Raw genomic sequence first — 18,996 nt, forward strand, 5'->3', positions numbered from 1 at the left:
AGAGAAAGAGAGAGAAAGAGAGAGAAAGAAAGAAAGAGAGAGAGAGAGAGAGAGAGAGAGACAATCGTAGATCACGTATTAAACATAACTAGAATCGATCTTCTATAGCTATATAAGGATAGTAATAAACCAATAATAGTACTTGGCTAATACTTTCATAATTTCACAAAAATTCATGATTTTACAAAAAAGACATGACAATAAAAAAAAAAAACAACGAATTAACATAAACAGATAAACTTAAACTAACTATCTCTATAGTTTCTCAAATTTAAACAAATAAAAAAGAAGAGAAAAGAAATAAAGAAGAAAACAAAAATTTTTTAATGGACGTTGTTGATGGAGAATTCATTAAAAAAAAAAAAAAAAAAAAAAAAAAGAAAAGAAAAGAAAGGAAAATACAAGAAAATATTTGATTGCAAGTAAACGACAAAGTTTATAAAGAAAGTAAATAAAGAAAAAAAATAAAAAGATGATGTTAGTGTTTGAAAAGTAATGTCCTTGATTTCAACAAATTCGAAAAGAAAAATATAGAGAGTAAACAAAATTGCCAAAATTGCAAACCTAACGTAAAATGTTTGCGCTGGAAATAAACATCGGAGCATGTAAATGGAGGTAATCGTCGCGACAAAGGTAAACGACATTGCAATTAACGTGCACGCGCTGGACAAAATGAAGCTTTACATTTATAGTTTATCCGAGCACGAGAATATTCTCGCTTAATGCTCTGGCATTTAAATCAATTATAGGGATGCGTGACGGTATTCGCATGATACGTCCGTTAAATATAGTTCAGTATAGTTACATAGTTAAGAAGAAAAAATACTATCATCGAGATTATTGATTTCTTACAAATTGATAGTCCATCGAAATCAATCAATGTTTCAAGAAAAATTATTTTTTCGTAACAAATTGTTTGTAAAAAAAAAAAAAAAAAAACAGAAAAAGGAAAAAAAATAAATAGTTCGTAAGAAAATTTTGTGTAAGAAAAAATCATCAATTTTTACGTATAAGAAACCATTTCTTTGAAAATAATTAATTATTTTAAAGATGTGCTTCGATTTGTATGAATTAAAAACGATAAAAAAAAAAAAAAAGAAAAAGAAAAGCAAATTTTATCTTTATTTCATTATCAAAATTATACGGCATAATTGATTTTCAACAATTTATTTAAACGTCTATAAATGATAAACGAATCAAAATATTTTTTGAACTAAATGATATTAATCGATAACAACTATCAGTACCAATGAAAACAATAAGAGTAGAAAAATAATAATTGATTAAATTGTACGAGATGAAAAAGATAAAAAAAAAAGAATAAAGAAACAATATAAGGAAAACAAATCTAACTCACCGGAAGACAACTTCGACTTTTGAAGTAGCCAACTTTGTAGTGCCAACCTCTCCCGATGTCTGCAGAAGAATTCTGGTCTGATACCGTGCCTCTTCAAAAAGTCATCGCACTTTTGCAAAACGGCTAATGCCTTGGCCGCTTCGAATTCATCGATATCGTCAAAAAGATCCTCAGTAGTATTATTGCTGATCGAGTTAAACGAGGAACGTTCCTCGTAGGTTTCATCTGGTAAGAGCATGCCCATACCAGGTTCAAAATTGGCGAGCCAATCGCGACTTCCGGTTCGCGGCAAGCCTCCAAAGCACATATTAGTAATTCTCGCAGGATTTGCGAGCACGTTTACGTCCCTTTCACCTTTTCGTTCCTTCTCGACGAGATTATTGGAACGCGCTCGTATACCCATTCGCTTTCTTCTAATACTTTGCTATCGCGGAAAATAAGTCCGCCGCCATTTTGGATGAAAACGAAAAATTCGATCAATGGCATGAATAACGTGATTTCGAATGACCATACAAAATTTCACGAGACGATGAACGAACGAGATGAATAATGAATGAATGACAAAAAAAAATAAATAAAAAAAAAAGAAAAACAAAATAAAAAGAAATAAAAAAACTTGTGACTATGCCTGATAGCTAATCGCTCAGATCTAATTTAAACATGATCAACCCTTATTACGACGACTTTCCTTTGGTTGTTTTTTCTTTCGATTTTTTCTCCTTTTCTTATTTCCTTTTCGCTTTTTTTTTCTTCCTTTCTTTCTTTTTTTTTTCTTTTTCTTTTTCTTTTTCTTTTTCTTTCTTTACTTTTTCTCCAGGTGAACCGTTAATTGAACCAAGTCTTCGAGTTCTCCATCATTTTCTTTCTCTTTCTTCTCCTTCGTCTTTCCTTCTTCTTCTTCCTTTCCATCCAGCAAATTCGAAGATAGAGACTCTCCTCTTCGGTTTCCTCTGCTGAAACGATAGCGGGAAGCTTCTCCTTGAATTTCAAAAGCGTCCTACGCGGCTACGTGCCAAGAATTCCAAACTCCTACTATTTTCTTTCTTTCTTTTCTTATTTCATTCTTTTTCTGCACCGCGGAATCGTAAATCGATCTAGTTTCCTTGGACTCTAATACCGATCCTCTCGATCCGCATCTCACTCGATGGATTCAAGAAAAGAGAGACGCTCTTTCTTGCTAACAGGATTCGATAACCAGAGACCTTTTTCTTTTCATTTTTACTGTTTTTTTTCCTTTTCTTTTCTTTTCTTTTCTTTCTTCTTCTTCTTCTTCTTCTTCTTCTTTCTTCCCCTTTTTTGTTTTACTATCCCGTTTCTTCTTAAATTCGAACCACGAGGTATATTTCCAAAGTCCAACCGATTTTCATCATCCTTTCTGAATTTCTGAATATCGTTTACGTCCGATCATTTTTCACCTTGTTGAAATGTATTCCCTCCAATTTCTGTAAATCAAAATTTTGGTATATTTCAATTTGTGTTTTAAAACGAAGATGAAGACAAGATCGAGAGTCGATACGAATTGAAAACAACGATCGATATTAAAGTAAATTCTATTTTAATTATTATTCATAATTTAAAATCATTGATCTAATATTATATATAACTTTTACTACTACATTTTGATTACTTAATGCGACATTTGTTTTACGTTTAATTTAAATTTTATTCCTAGTTTATTTTTATTTCTATATATAATACACATATGTATTTATAGGTAACTACTTTTTTTTTCTTTTTTAACTTGTTAATAGGAAAACACTTAAATCGATTACACGACAATTTTACTCCTGGCGAAACAAATCAAAAAAAAAAAAAAAAAAAAAAAAAAAGAAAAAGAAAAAATTCATACAAACATCAGCCAATCACCAAGTGCTCTCGTTTTCGTTAGGTAGAAAGTTAAAATGCCGGTCAGTTTTGTACGGTTTATAGCGTTCGAGATTATCGGGGATTATGGGAGGATTTTGTAGGACTATTTAACGACATGACCATTTCCATTTTCGAGTGCGGGTTCCAACAATGACACAATAACCAGCCGCCACAATCACCATTACTAGCAATACCATCGTTACTACTCTACATTTTCACTTGACAATGGGAATACGAAACGGTAGATCGGCGGAAACGATTTATCGACTGACAAATCGCGAAATTACACTCACCCTACCATAACCAACACCAACACCACTACCAGCATCATCACCAGCATCACCACCATCACCACTGTCCGTGGGACGATAGATTATCTTGGGAAAATTATTCAACAAGACCTTTCATCATACCCTATTCCTATTTATCACGTTTATCTAATTATCATATTTCTGACGTTAACCGTCATTACATTAGTTACGGAGGATGTGTCTTTGTTATCCTTTCTTTCGTTAGAAAATAAAAATCTTTCAAAAATGATACGACAACGATCATTTTACAATCGTATTGAATTTTGTCTGCAATAATATTTTACTAAATTTAATACCATATGTTGTTCACGACATTATTGGTATTATAGGTAATATTAAAAATAAACTAGTATTATAGACAGTATTATAAATAATATTATAAATATTAGTATATTAGTATTATAGAGTTTGTTTATATGTTCATTTTTTATTATACTACTATTGTTAAACTAATTGTTTTATTTGAATATAAAAATTAATAATCAATACAATATCATAATATTGTATTATGTTCGTTTTTGCTATATTACTCTAGTTTATTACGATGTTCTTGTTTTATTTGTATATAAACTAATATAAATATTAATTAAAAATCAATACAATACTATACTTGTACTATATTGACATATGCCTTTTTTTGTTTTATTATACTATCGTCGTTTATTTACATGTTATTGTTTTATTTTGATATAAATATATTGGATATTAACAAGTAACTAATGCAATACTGTAATATTGTAATATAATTTTTTACTATACTATTCTTGTTTATTTAGACATTCTTATCTTATTTGAATATAAAATACTATAAATATTAATTAATAGCCAATTTCAGTACTATACTATTGTGGTACGTTATTTTTTTACATACTCTCGATTATTTAAATGTGTAATTTCATTTAGACACAAAGATATCAAGCATTAATTAATAGTCAATTCAATACTATATTATTGTGATAATACCAATATTTTTTATTTATAAAATTATTGTTATACTTCTACATAAAATATTATATTATAATATTATATTCTGCTTGTAAAATACTATTATATTATACTTGTATATAAGAGATTATAATATTGTTATTATTTTAGTATTTTCTTTTTTTTTTTTTTTTATTTATTTACACGTTGCTATTTCATTTGTATATAAAGTATTAGAAATTACGTCATTAATTATTATCTAAACTAATACATTGTTAAAATTATAAAGCGTTTCATATTTCTAATCAATAATGCATATTTAATTATTATGAACTCATTAAAAATATAATATTATCATTATTTGATAAATAAATATATTAATTAATAAACAAAATTGTTCATGATTTACTCACTTTCTTGATTAACCTCTCTATCTATCTATCTCTCTTTATCTTTCTCTCTTCCTCTCTTTATTCTTTCTTTTTTGAATTTTTCTCTGTATTTCTATTTTTGCCTTGTTACTTCTATATTTTTCTCTCTTTCTTTCTATTGTTTTATCACGATATATATCTCACTCTTTTTCTCTGAATCTTCATTTACTCTCAAACGAAGTAGGCAAACTGACTTCCACATTGTTAAGCGGAATCACGAGGAAAGTAATTTAAGTCGCACTTTCATGCTCTAGCAGGTTTCCTCGGACACCAGTATTTCTCTTTCTCTTTCTTTGTCTCTCTCTTTCTCTCTCTCTCTCTCTCTTTCTTTCTTTCTTTCTTTCTCTTTCTTCCTCGATACCAAAGAATCACGATCAAGAAAGTTGATTCGCTTGATCGCACGAGATTTTTCAATTTACACAGGCGTGGAAAGAACGACGCCCGTTCACGTCAACTGATCGATCGATCGATCGATCGATCGGTAGATCGATTCTACTTGAATTTCCGGGTTGTTGAAATAGAGAGAGAGGGAGTGAGAGAAAGAGAGAGAGAGATCGAAGGAACTGAATCGATACCATTATCGATAAAGTAGATCTTGTCTTGGGAAATACATTCCCGTGAAAATTATTATTCTCAACGTGCGACAACAGTCTATTTCTTTCTCTCCTCGTTCCGACTCGCTCGGGGCCAGTAGCCGATCGAGAACACCGAGAATGATCTATCGATCGCATCGAAATCAATGTTTTTCTCTTTTACCACATTGACAAGCAGTCTTTAAACATTATATTAGATCTTTAAGTGTATCGTGGATTATAAAAATATTTGATTGACGAATAAATAATTTCAAAATTTTCATGTTTGTTTGTTCTATTTTATATCGAAATAAAAGATCATTAGGTAATACATTGAATAAATAAATAACATATACAATATTAGTATTAATATTATTATGTTGCAATAATAGTATACTAAATAAATAAATGAATAAATAACAATAATAAATATAACAATGAATAAATAGTAATATAATGAGAGTATAGTATTCTTGGATTGGTCTATAAGTAATATCCGAATTTCTAATAAAAAAAATTACTAGTATTGTTTATGTTTAGATAAACGATAAAAATTCTGACATTATCTAATTATTGGACAAGAAATTATTTCTTTCTTTGTTTTTTTTTTTTCTAAGTAGACAAAAAGAGAAAAATGATTATTAATTTGAACAATTTTGATCTTAACAATAAAAATTATTTAACAAAATTTATACAATATGCTCAATTTTAATTATAATTTAATAACTATTTTGCACAATAATCATTGTTAATGATTTTTCATTTAATTTTATTTGAAATATTATTTGAAAATGATAATTATTAAGATAATGATCGAATTTATATTTTATTATTCATATAATGATAATATAGAATTGAAAACATAGATTAAATAAAATATTATTAAAAACATCCTTAATAAAATCAAATTAATATTTAATAAAATTTAATGTATATTTTTATCAATTTGATTTGATAAACTAGTTATTTTGCTCTATAATCATTGTTAATATCTAATCAGTCATTATTGCAAATTTCTAAAATATATAATAAACGATTTTATATAAAATATATAAATTATAAATTGTAATTAAACCAACGATCGAATTTATATTTTACCATTTATATAATAATAATATAGAAATGAAAATGTATAGATCAAATGACATATTAATAATTGCACCTTAATAATATAAAATTTATTGAATAGCACCTTATTAAAATAAAAAAAAAAGAAATTTTAATTTATAAAATAGCACCTTAATAAAATAAAATTTATATAATATATTCAATTTGTTAATTATTAAGTAAATATTGTTAATTATTTTTCGCAATAATCATTGTTAATATCAAATCAATCGTTATTGCAGCTTGATATATAAAGATTTTGTATAAAATGCATAATTTGAAAAAATGTAATAATTAAAATAGTAGATAATTGAATTCACACATTTTATCATTCTACTATATTTACCATATAAACATAATACTTATAAATTGTATTGAAAATATATGGTATTAAGTGACTTATACTACATACAATAAGTTCTTCCTGGGAAGTACTTACAAGAGATGAACAGAGTGGAAGAAGTTCATGCGCATAAATAAGCCATAACGATCTAAGCGTCATATGATGGATAAGCAATCAAAGGACCGAGGTACCGTTCGAAATTGGTCCCACTGATCGACGATAGGACGATTTCGAATGCGAGTTACCGTCGAGAGAAGGGAATAATCGAGGAATATCGAGATATGTGAGAGTATGCGTGTATCCGTATGTGCGAGTATACGTATGTGTGTGTGTATATGTAAGTTCATACAATGTATGTGTATGGTAAATCGTACACCTTCATCCTCCTGATCTATTCATCTCTCGATTATGCCACTCTATTGCGCGCGCGAACGCCTCACTTTTATCGATTCGCACGATTCCGTGAGTGGTGTGCTAACGCGAGGATGAATTTTAACGCATTAACTATTTTCAATCGATATGAATTTATACGATTCCTTTCCATTGAATGAATCAATCATATATTAATAGTATTTATTTTCGGATCGAACTTTAATATAGTATCGTTTCGATTTATGAAATATATTTGAAAATGAAACCACGACGAGAAATAATCTAATAGAATTAATAGTTTTAAATTAATTCATTATTAATTTCTAATCATCATTATATCGTCGATCGATTTTCTTTCTTATTTCGTTGTTAATTCGTCGATTATTCATAATGGATGTATAAACATTTTGAATACTTCAATTAGCGTACATTTTAATTCTCTTTTACGATGAAAAAGATTTTGCATCATGAGTTCAAAATTCGTATTAAACTATTCTTGTTATGGATTGTTTATTTAGAATTTCTTGTTTTTTTTTCTTTTTATATAAAATAATACTAATTCCAAACGTGTAAATTAATAGCCAATCGAAGACAAATATAGCATTATAACTTGTATTGTTTATTTAAATGCATAATATAATACAAATTTTATTCGTATTACATTATTCTTGTTGTAGACATTAGCATTGTTTATTTATAAAGATGTTAAACAGAAAAAAGAAAAAGAAACAATTTTGATGCTTTATTTATTGTCCAATCTTCGAGTCTGGTATAATGTTAAAGTATTGAACATTTTTTTTTCTATGTTTTTTATTGGCCAATGTAAGATTAGCAGTAATATAAAAAAAATTGCACGAACACACACGCACACATACATACATAAATTCCGATGTTACTTATTGAATATTTAAAGTCAATATAATATCGCTATAAATTAGTGTAATATTGTTACTTATATTATTTATTTAAATACACAATACCAATAATAAATTCCAATATTATTTATTGGTTAGTTCAAAATTATATTATTCTTGTTATACTAGTGTTGCTTATTTAATTACTGTTGATTTATATATTTATATACCTATATTTAGATATAAAATAAGACTAATTCCGAACAGTACTATACTATTGTAAGATTAATATTGTTTATTTAAAAGAAGATATATATGTATATACAATACATAAATAAGTATGCTGTTGTTTTCTTTGAATATAAAATACTACAAGTTTCTTAATTACTTATTGGCCAATATTATATTTTAATACTAGTGTCATTTTTTTAAACGTAAAATGATAACACCGATATTAATTATTAGCCAACACAATATTAACAAATTTTTGATCCTTATAGTCATTGAAATTATTTTCTTTTCTTTCATATCAAAAATCAATTTTCATTTCAATAATAATCCTACAACAATTAACACTTAATCCTTACATTTTATTATTATCTTTTATCTTAAACTAATCATGCTACAATCCATTCATCTCTCTTTCTCTCTCTCTCTCTCTTTTTCTCTCTTGGAGGAGAATCGACTAATTTTCGAATGCAAGAACGATTTTGATAGATTAATTCTTTTTAACATAATTTCAACGCTTTCAAGCGATAAAATTTCATGAAATTTGTTTTCAACGATTATTTTTTTCTTTTATTTTCTTATTTTTTCTATTTTTTGTTTTATTACCCTCCCCCTTCTCTTTTATTATCGGTCTCTCTCTCTCTCTCTCTCTCTCTCTCTCTTTCTCTTTCGTTGGAAGAGAATTGACTAATTTTCGAATGAAAGAATTATTATAATAAATTCATTCGTTTTAACATAATTTCAACGCTTTCGTTAAAATGATCGTACGTATGTAGTGCGATAAAATTGTATGAGATATATTTTCCATAATTGTTTTCTTCTTTTACTTCTTTTTTTCATATTTTTTGTTTTATTTTTTTCTTCCTCTCTCTCTCTCTCTCTCTCTCTCTCTCTCATTTCTTTTCTCTCTCATTTCTTCTCTCTCTCTCACTTCTTCTCTCTACCTTTTTTATTCTTTGATATTCTTCTTATTCCTCTTCTTATATCGAATATTTACGCAAAATAAGACTCTCACTCCTGTTGAGATGTATGTTCCAATGGAGTCGAGGGAAAGACCGGATGATAGATGTCTTCCGTATCGATTACCACTCGTGATGGCTTGGCGATTACGTAAGGAGGAACATAACGAGGTTGTGAGTGCAAAAGAGGAACGGCGTGTCACGGTGCCGCCCTGCCTTTGCTCTTTGGCCAGCCAGCGACTTGAAATTTATCGCGCGCTAATGCGCGTTAAATTCGTCTTCTACGTGAACTGTGACTTAATATCGAAGTAAATGCCAAGAAAATATATGTGTATATGTATGTGTGTGCATATATATATATATATATATATATATATATATATAAATCATGTTCATATTTTTTATTATTAATTATATCAATGAAAGTGTAATTGAAATATAAAAAAAAAAGAAACAGAAAGAAGGAAATTTTAAGAAATTAAAAAAATCTTGTATGACAGACTAGATAATTTAAAAAAAAAAAAAAAAAAGAAAGGAAATACGAATCTGGTCCTCTTTTCTCTTTGATAATTACATTGACTTACACTTATTTGTGACCACGTATTATATTTATAAAATTTTCATACACATATATACGAATACATTTATACATCTATATGAAGGTTATACTTTTCTTTTTACATTTTTTATTTATATGAAAATTATATATATATATATATATATCAACAAAAATTAGAAGTTATTTTCCATAATTAATAAATATTTCTATATTTTATATAGATATATTAAAATAATGTAAAATTTATTAACAAATATAAACATGCTTACCTACATATATATATATATATACATAAAATATACATATAAAATAACGCCTCGAGTATGGTACTCTACAGTATACGAGTTAATTTTGTCTAAAACGAGTTTGTAAGACTCGTGTGCGTGCGCATGTTATTATAGAAAGAGAAGGAGAAAATAAGAAAGAAAGAGAGAGAGAGAAAGATAGGCGTGAGAGCGAAGTAAAATCTCCTGAGAAGGAAAGAAGATAAAAGAACGAAGAGATTTAACGGCGTGTATTTAAGAACGTTCGCATTACTCGGCTTTTAGCGGGTGCTCGCGAGCGCACGACCGAGTGCGAACGCGTTTAAGAAGATCGCATGTGTTCACCCACCCACCATCTCTCTCTCTCTCACTCTTTCTCTTTCTCTCTCTCTCTCTCTCTCTCTCTCCTTCTCCCTCTCGCTCTCCCTCTCTCTTTCTCTCGCTTTCGCTTTTTCTCTCTTCGAATGCGTAGGAGAGCGTTAGTCGAGGCTGTGATTAGGGACTCGCTTGAGCCCCTCAGGCCTTACAACCGCCCACTATGAAAAGGGTGAGAAAGAGAGAGAAAGAGATATATAGATAGAGTGAAAGAGGGAGGAAGGGAGAGAGAGAGAGAGAGAGAGAAAAAGATAGAAGAATGGACCCAACGGCTTTTAGGCTTCTCAGCTCTCATCCGCGAGAACGCGTGGGAACGTATCGACTCGTCTATCATCCTTCACTCTCCCCCTCTCTTCCCCCCTCCTCCTCATCCACCATTCCCTTTTTCATCTTCTTCATTATTGCTCTTAAGATCCACCCCCGGACGGCTAAATTGGGGGTGGTTTGGTTCAACCTCTATATGATTCTTCAACGATTCGACGAGGCTCGATCGTTGCATTTGTTTCTTTTTTTCTTTATTCTCTTTTTTTTTTTCTTTTTTTTTTACATTTTTTTCTTCTTTTGCATTCTTCCTTTTTCTTTCTTGTCTCTTCTCTTTTTTCCTTTTGTTTCTTTTCATTTTATTTTCGTTCATCGTCCTTGTCATTTTTTTTTCTCCTCCTTTGTTGTCAACATCTTCGTTATCTTTTTTTATACGTCAAGGCCATCCGCCTTTTTCATCCCCCTTCCACCTCCATATCTTCCCTCATTTTCTCTCTTCAAAACTAATCCATTCCAACGGACTGTTACACTCTCTATAATATAATATCATCAGGTTTATCCAATTTATTAGACGTACTTACACACTCTTGAAAAAGGATTAACGATCACGTGTTTCTCTTTCCTTCGCCTTTCCTTTCCCCCTTCCTCTTTCTTCTCTCTCTCTCTCTCTCTCTCTCTCTCTCTCTCTCTCTCTCTCTCTGCGTCTCCTGTCTCCTCATCTTTTCAAAGACGATTGTATAAGATCGTCCAAAGTAATTCTCTTTTCTGTCCGTATATACCTGTGTTAATCCTGTTTTTTTTTGTTTCTTCATCTTTTTTCTTCTCCTTTATTTTATTTCATTTTATTTAAAAAAAAAAAAAAAAAAAAAAAGAGAAAAACGATCTCCGTCTCTGTCGAGGAAATATCACGTTACCAAAGGAAAAAATATTCTCATAGCACGAGGAGGAATATTACGAATACGATCCTCCGAAAGAGGAGACAGTGTGATACATACGTTATGTCGGCCGATCTCTTCATAACCGTAACCGATTTTAAAGGTTCGCTCTACTCTATGGTTAATAGGATTAGAAATATAAAATCGCGATGGAGATTCGTTATGCCATTAGGTATAATCCAGTAAGCATCGTTTAAAAGATATCTCAGTTCGAAATGAACTATAGTATATCTTGAAAAGTATATATCAAGCAATTATTTCTTATTACTACGTCGGCAAACGCATTAAAAGATATTTTTTTTTTTTCTTAGATAGTTATGCTTTATCCATATATCTTTTCTATGTATACTCACGTACTTTGTGAATATTTATATTTTTTTCTTTCATAAAGTGTCATATACTTATTTATTATAAATTATCATTAGTCGTATTATGATAATGTATAATAAATAAGTCAATTTAAAAGAGTATAATAAATTAATCAATTTAAAAGAGGATTACAAACTTTTTCTTCTTAATTTGTGAAATTATATATGCCTCTGTGCATATTGTAAAATATTTAATTTTAAAATAATAATTAATATTAAATTCTTATTTTGTTAATTATGATATTGCTAAGATTAATTGTTTACAATATTAAACAATAATATGATCAATGATGGTTTTTAACGATGAAAATAGATTGTAACGCTTTATTTGGATTTATCTTTGTTCGTTTAATGTTGATTAATTTGTTGAATACATTGAATACCATTTTGTTTGAATTTTTGTACACGTTTAAATCTCTATTATCTTTTTTCCTTTTTTATTAATTATTTAATTAAATTTGCAATAAATTAGTTGCAAGTAAATTTTCTAAAAACTTTAATAATACAAGTTACAAATTACATTATTAATTATGTAATTATATTAATTTGATAAAATAAAAAAATTAAATATTCATAAATAACAAACAAATGTGAGTGACGCTTGAATGAATTTTTACAATTATATTGTCAAATATTTTTTTACATAAACAATTAATACAAATATTTAAAAAATAATAATTATAAAAAAAATACTTATTATTATATGCCTATATGAATGATCTATAATAAACAATAATATTGAAGTTCTTTTTTACTTTCCACATAAAGAAGAAGTTGATCGGTGAGATAAGATCTTGAACTTTGAAGTTTGAACTTTGCGAATTAACGAGCTTCGACGAGGATCAATTGATCCTCGAAACTTTTCATCAGCCATTACAACTCGTTCGGCAGGATTCGCTTGAAAGAGAAGAGACATCGATAACTCGTAAACTCGTAATTAATCATGCTACGCTTCATCGATAATCGTATTACCATTTTTTTTTTAAATTTAAATCGTGACTCTACTAATTTATCTTCGATTCTAAGGACCGAGTTTTTATTAATTTTATTGTTTTTAAATATTTCGTTTAATACTAATACCTAAATATATATTAAAATACAATATATATTAAAACTTACTATATATGTATAAGTATATATATATATATATATATATATATATATCCATCATTTGATATATTTAAAAATTATTATTATAGACAAATCCAAATAAATTAACAACTAATTAGCATAATTAATGTTCAATTTTGTTGAGTATTATACCTCTCATGACTATATTATTAATAATTATAATTTAAATATAAAAATACAATAACATTTATTCTTTATATTTTCATATTTAAAAGTTTACATTATTAATGTTCAATTTTTTATTAATATACCTCCCACGAGTACATTATTAATAATTATAATTTAAATATAAAAATGCAATGATATTTATTGGATTATTATAAATACTTTTACTATTTTACATTTAATTAAACGGAGAATTATATCTATATATTCAAATTCGCATTACATTTTTTACTTTTAGCTCAAATTATTATTTTATTAGTAAATACATCTTAATATGTACAATACTACGATACACTATATCACAGTATAATGTTATTTATTTAGATATAAAGTACTAAAAATCCCGACATTACTTTTTGACAAAACCCAATATATTAATTAATATTTTATTAATAGATACAAACCAATATGAGATACTATAGTACACTATACTATATAATATTGTATTATATATATATATATATATATATATATATATATAGACATATATATATGATACTAAAAATTTCTATACTACTTATATTGAACAATATTATAATATACACTAAACTACATGTTATATTATAACGTTATTTATTCAGATAAAAAATTCTAATGATCCCAATATTATTTATCGACCAATTTACAGACACTTCTAATGAAAATCTAAGAGAAAAATTTGTTTACAGTTTTTTAGTAAAAAGAAAAAATACAAAAAGAAAGAAGAAAACAAAGCAGAAAATAAAGCATACGCGCATAGTGAAAAGAAAAAGTTACGATGAACCGAGATGAAGGTAAAGAAAATCAAGTTCCGCATGAAGCAGAACGACCTTGTCCACGTAATCGAGCAAAGCTAAGACTTTATTATAGCATCCGCTGTTATACGTCAGCTGGCAAACTCCAAGTCAATATAGGTCGACCGATCGCACGCTCCGACGTGTTTATTTCTACAACGAACTCGAGAAAGTTTAACGACTTTGTTACTCGGAGGACAGCCTCCAGCGTACGAGCTGATTTTAATTTTATGAAGACCTATCACCAGCTCTGATGGATTCCGAAAGATAATTTATACTCCTCTCAGAGAGGACGAATTTTTTTTCAACTTAAGTAATTTTAATTTTTTCCTTTCTCATTTTTTTATTTTTGTTTCAAAAGTTCGTCAATCTATTTCTTTTTTTTTTTTTTTTTTTTCTTTTTTTTTCAAAAAGTTCGTCATAATGAAAAAAGTTATAAGACGCGCATCGTTATCTAGAAAAATATTTGACAAATTATGATATAAAAAAAAAAAAATTATCATAAAAATAAAAGTCGACATAAATTATCACTAATATTCCGGTATCATTGATAATAGAATAATAAATCAATAAATAGTACAATTGTTACGAGCTAAAAAATCATCATTGATCGAACGATTACGGGTTAAAGAATTTCATTGTAAATTGCATTGAGGAAAAGAAAACAAAAAAGGACAAAAAAAAAAGACAAAAAGTCGAATAGAATCTTACATTATTAACATAAAAAAAAAAATAATTCTACATAATTCCTTTATGAACGACATTAAAAAGAAAAAAAAAATAGTTAAGTGTCTGAAAATCTGAAACGATCCGAGGAAAAAAAAGAAACAAAATTTCTTTCAAAAAAATAATTCCCTCCTACGGAAATTTTTCCACTCCTCAGTTTTCCACCATAATTTTGATATTACCTTTACACCGATCATATTAAACTCAACTCGAGAATTAAGTTAAGAATGACGATCGACAAAGAAAAAGAAAGAGAGAGAGAGAGAGAACTCTCGATTATAGGTCCCGAATTCACGCAATGCATATAATCGAGGTAAAAAAAGGAAGACAAAAAAAAAAGAAAAAAGAAAAAAGAAAAAAGAAAAAAGAAATAAGTAAGACACGTGCTTCGATTCGTCGAGTAAAGTGGCGGCTATGCGTTACGGTGTTGTTGACTGGGTAATGATGATCTCAAGGATCGCTATTATTTAACATCTCGACAAAGAGAAAGAGAAAAAGAGAAAAAGAGAAAGAGAGAGAGAGAGAGAGAGAGAGAGAGAGAGAGAGAGAGAGAAAGAACAAGTCCAAAAACTCTTCAAGAATGTTTCTTTTGAATCCTACGGGACAATCGATCAATAATCCCAGGCGTGAATCCTACGAAAATATCAATCAATAGTCAATGTTCTACGATTACTGATCATGAGAATGCACCCTTCCTTATTTTTAAATCGCCCTTTATCATCATTTTATAACATACGTCATCTTTTTTTCAAAAGCATTCGTAATGCTTACACGGTAGAGTAATTCTATCCTACAGATCAGAATTCATTTTCTTTCTATTTTCACTAAATCGAAATGTTAAACGTACCGTGTCCAATGAAAGCTTTCACATAGTTTTATCCTTATCTTAACGACCTTCTGCGTTTAAGGATACACTTCGACTATTTCTAATTAATAGGATACGTGTATAAGCACGTTCAAAGTAGCTTACCAAAGTGCTACAAGTTGAGTTCTATTTAGATTTCAAAGAGAACTTATGTTAGTAGTTAGGGAGTTAATTCTGAGACATTTTAGAGTATATTTGGAAAATGACATTAATTAAAGTGATACGAGACGATGAAAATATCTAATCTGAGATTGATCATTTTTCTTTTTCTTTCTCTTTCGATAAACAAAAAGTCCTTAATCGTTTGCTGAAGTTCTACGAGTTTAATTTTTCTTACTATTTTATTTCGAAATAAATTTAGTGATCACTAAGTGAATGTAAAGAAATGTAGAAATTTATTTGGAAAATGAGATCAATTAAAAAAATACAGGATGAAGGAAATAACTAATCGAGTATGGATCATTTTTACCGAACATTTTTTTTTTTTTTTTTTTTTTTTTTTTTTTAACAAGAAATCCTTAATCGCTTACTAAAGTTCTACGAGTTTAATTTTCCTCATGATTAGATTACAAAAAAGATTTAATAAACAAGAAGTGAATGTTGAGAAATATAAGAATTTATTTGAAAATTTACATTAATTAAAAGTATATCAGAAAATGTATCAGAATATATTTAAAAAAATAAAAAACCCTTAATCGTTTATTAACATGCTACAAATTGAATTTTGCTTAAATTAAAAAAAAAATAAGTAAACAATAATTAGAAAGTAAATGACGAAAAATGTAACAATTTATTTAAAAAATCATTGTTTTCGTATGTCATTAGTCAAGGACATACGAGACAATGGAATCTTCTATTGGAAATTTCTAATCAGAAATTTCTAATTAGAATTTAATAATACTTCAAAAGATTTTTTTAAATAAAAAAGAAACCATCAGATCGACACATTTTCTATCTCTGATAAGATCAAAACGAGGCCGTCTTAGTTCTTAATAAGATTAAATAATTGAGTCCTTTAATGAATAAATCTTTGCGACAGAGACAAACAAATTTCCAAAACTGGGCACGAATCATTCAAATTTCTAAGTAACTCAAAAATCTCTTGAATCATTCTGGAATACGAATATCGTAAAGGAGATAAATTTTCATGGAGAGTGAGAGAGAAAGAGTGGAAGAAAAGGAGAGAACGAACGATAGAGAAAGAGAAAGAGAGAGAGAGAGAGAGAGAGAGAGAGAGAGAGAGAGAAAGAGTCAATTCTCCAAACCATCGTTGTCGTTGTCGTCGTCGTCTACGTGACTACAAATTCTCGATTAGCTTGTCGTTATCTTTAGAAATGGTGAAGTGAAATTATTATCCGAAACTTTCGAATAGTTCCGTAAGTATTCGCGTCCATAAAGTTGACATATCCTCAAGCCCTAATATCTAATTAAAATTACATTTTTATATGCAACACACACATACATATACAAAAAGAGAGAGAGAGAGAGAGAGAGAGAGAGAGAAAGAAACGCATATATATATCTTATTAATTAGTTTGCAGTTGTCATCATAATATTCAGTGTTATGACATCGCTTAATATATAATAATATAATTCAAAGGTAATTTTTATAGTGATCGTTAATTAAACTGTTTATTACTTATAACCATCCTAATATAATTATGATGTAATATTAATTAATGTAACTTCTTGAAATACCAACTCTCCTCATTAGCTATACCAGAAAACTTCATAATGAACTTAAAACGTCCTCGACTTTTCACGGATATAGCACAAGGTAAACCCCAGCATTAATTATTTTACATGAGATGAGCAAACGAGATGAGCTAACGAGATAAGCTATGAGAAAGAACTCCAAAGTGAATTCTCAGAACGGTAATATAACCGAAAGTTTTTGACTTTTGTCTCTTGGCGAGAGGACAATTTGTAATTCGCAACTTCGCAACAAGTGTTACCATTTTCTACTTGGCTTATAGTTACTTGAAAATGCTATCAATTTCTAAGAAGGGAATTTCGAATATAAAAAAAAAAATATTTTGGAAATCAATTCGTTTATAATATTTCATTAATATTAATTTATTTCTAATTATAACATTTCACATGTGGTAAATATCTTACGATTATGCTATAAATTATTTTTATTATTTTTATATCGATTATTGTATGTATATATAAGTAAAAATATATTTCCTCGTAAGATAATATTCACTTCTTCGATTAATTAAAAATCACATTTTTTCTAAAATAAATTTTTAAATGTTGATATTCTGTTCCTGAGTATATCCAATTGATAAATAAATCCAATCTATAGATCCGGCAATAGTCTATCCTTCAACGTTTTATTTAATTTTGTAAAATTTAACTGACTATTGTTTTCTGTTTTTATTTGAAAAAACAAAAAAGAAACAAAAAAAAATAAGAAAAAAAAAATAGCTATCCAATATTTATAATATGAGCAATAATTATCAATAAACAAACAATACAATGATGCATTATCAATCTATCGCTTTTTTCTTCTTTTTTTTTAATATATAAACACACACATATACACACACACACACACACACACACACACACACATATATATATACTCACCGTATATGATAATATATATAATGTATATTTATAAATATATATTGTTTTGCTAATACTTTAGAAATTTAATCGATGAATGAAAAATTTGATAAATCTAGCGGATAATGTTAAAATTCTTGCATCGAATGTACCAGTCTTGGCGCATCGAACATCGGATCAGCCAGCACGAAACGAGAATAATTATTATTTGTCGGCCGGTAAATTTTGTAGTCGGCTACCCGCCGCGTCGATATCCGGCTACGGCCAATTTTTCGATATATCTCGATGCGCCGTGGCGCGTTTTGTGTGCCCTCTCCACCAGTTCCCTCAGAACCCTGACCTCGACGACCTCCCTTCGCTCGATGTACACGATGTATACCATATAATTAGAGGGTCAGACAAATGCCGAGGTCCCTCCCTTTCGAACTCTGTTCTCCACCAAACGCCTGAAAACACGCTCGCTCGGCAGTCTTTAAAAACAAAATAAAAAAATAAAAAAATAAAAAAATAAAAAAATAAAATAAAAATAATAATAAAGTAAAAAGGAAACAAAAATAAAAACGAAAAGAAAAAGAAAAGAAAAACAAATTTCGAAGAAGATCGAAACAAATATAGACTACAAAACTTCTCGTTATTGTATCCTCGTATATCCGATCTTATATATCTACGTAGTACCT

General features: G+C 28.4%; 1 protein-coding gene across 3 annotated transcripts in view; it reads right to left on the reverse strand.

Annotated features, from left to right (window-relative positions):
• dachs (unconventional myosin-IXb-like dachs) overlaps positions 1 to 18,996 on the reverse strand; it is a 109,615-nt gene that overhangs the window by 70,945 nt on the left and 19,674 nt on the right. For all 3 annotated transcript variants that reach the window (XM_085660949.1, XM_085660948.1, XM_085660950.1), the window contains exon 2: positions 1,358 to 2,799. In XM_085660949.1, the coding sequence (XP_085517075.1) occupies positions 1,358 to 1,760 (403 nt within the window). In that variant the 5' untranslated portion in view covers positions 1,761 to 2,799. The remainder of the gene's footprint in view (positions 1 to 1,357; positions 2,800 to 18,996) is intronic.

The sequence above is a fragment of the Vespa mandarinia genome, chromosome 13, assembly GCF_050613455.1.
Source record: "Vespa mandarinia isolate Hongniang chromosome 13, ASM5061345v1, whole genome shotgun sequence".
Classification (NCBI taxonomy): Eukaryota; Metazoa; Arthropoda; class Insecta; order Hymenoptera; family Vespidae; genus Vespa; species Vespa mandarinia.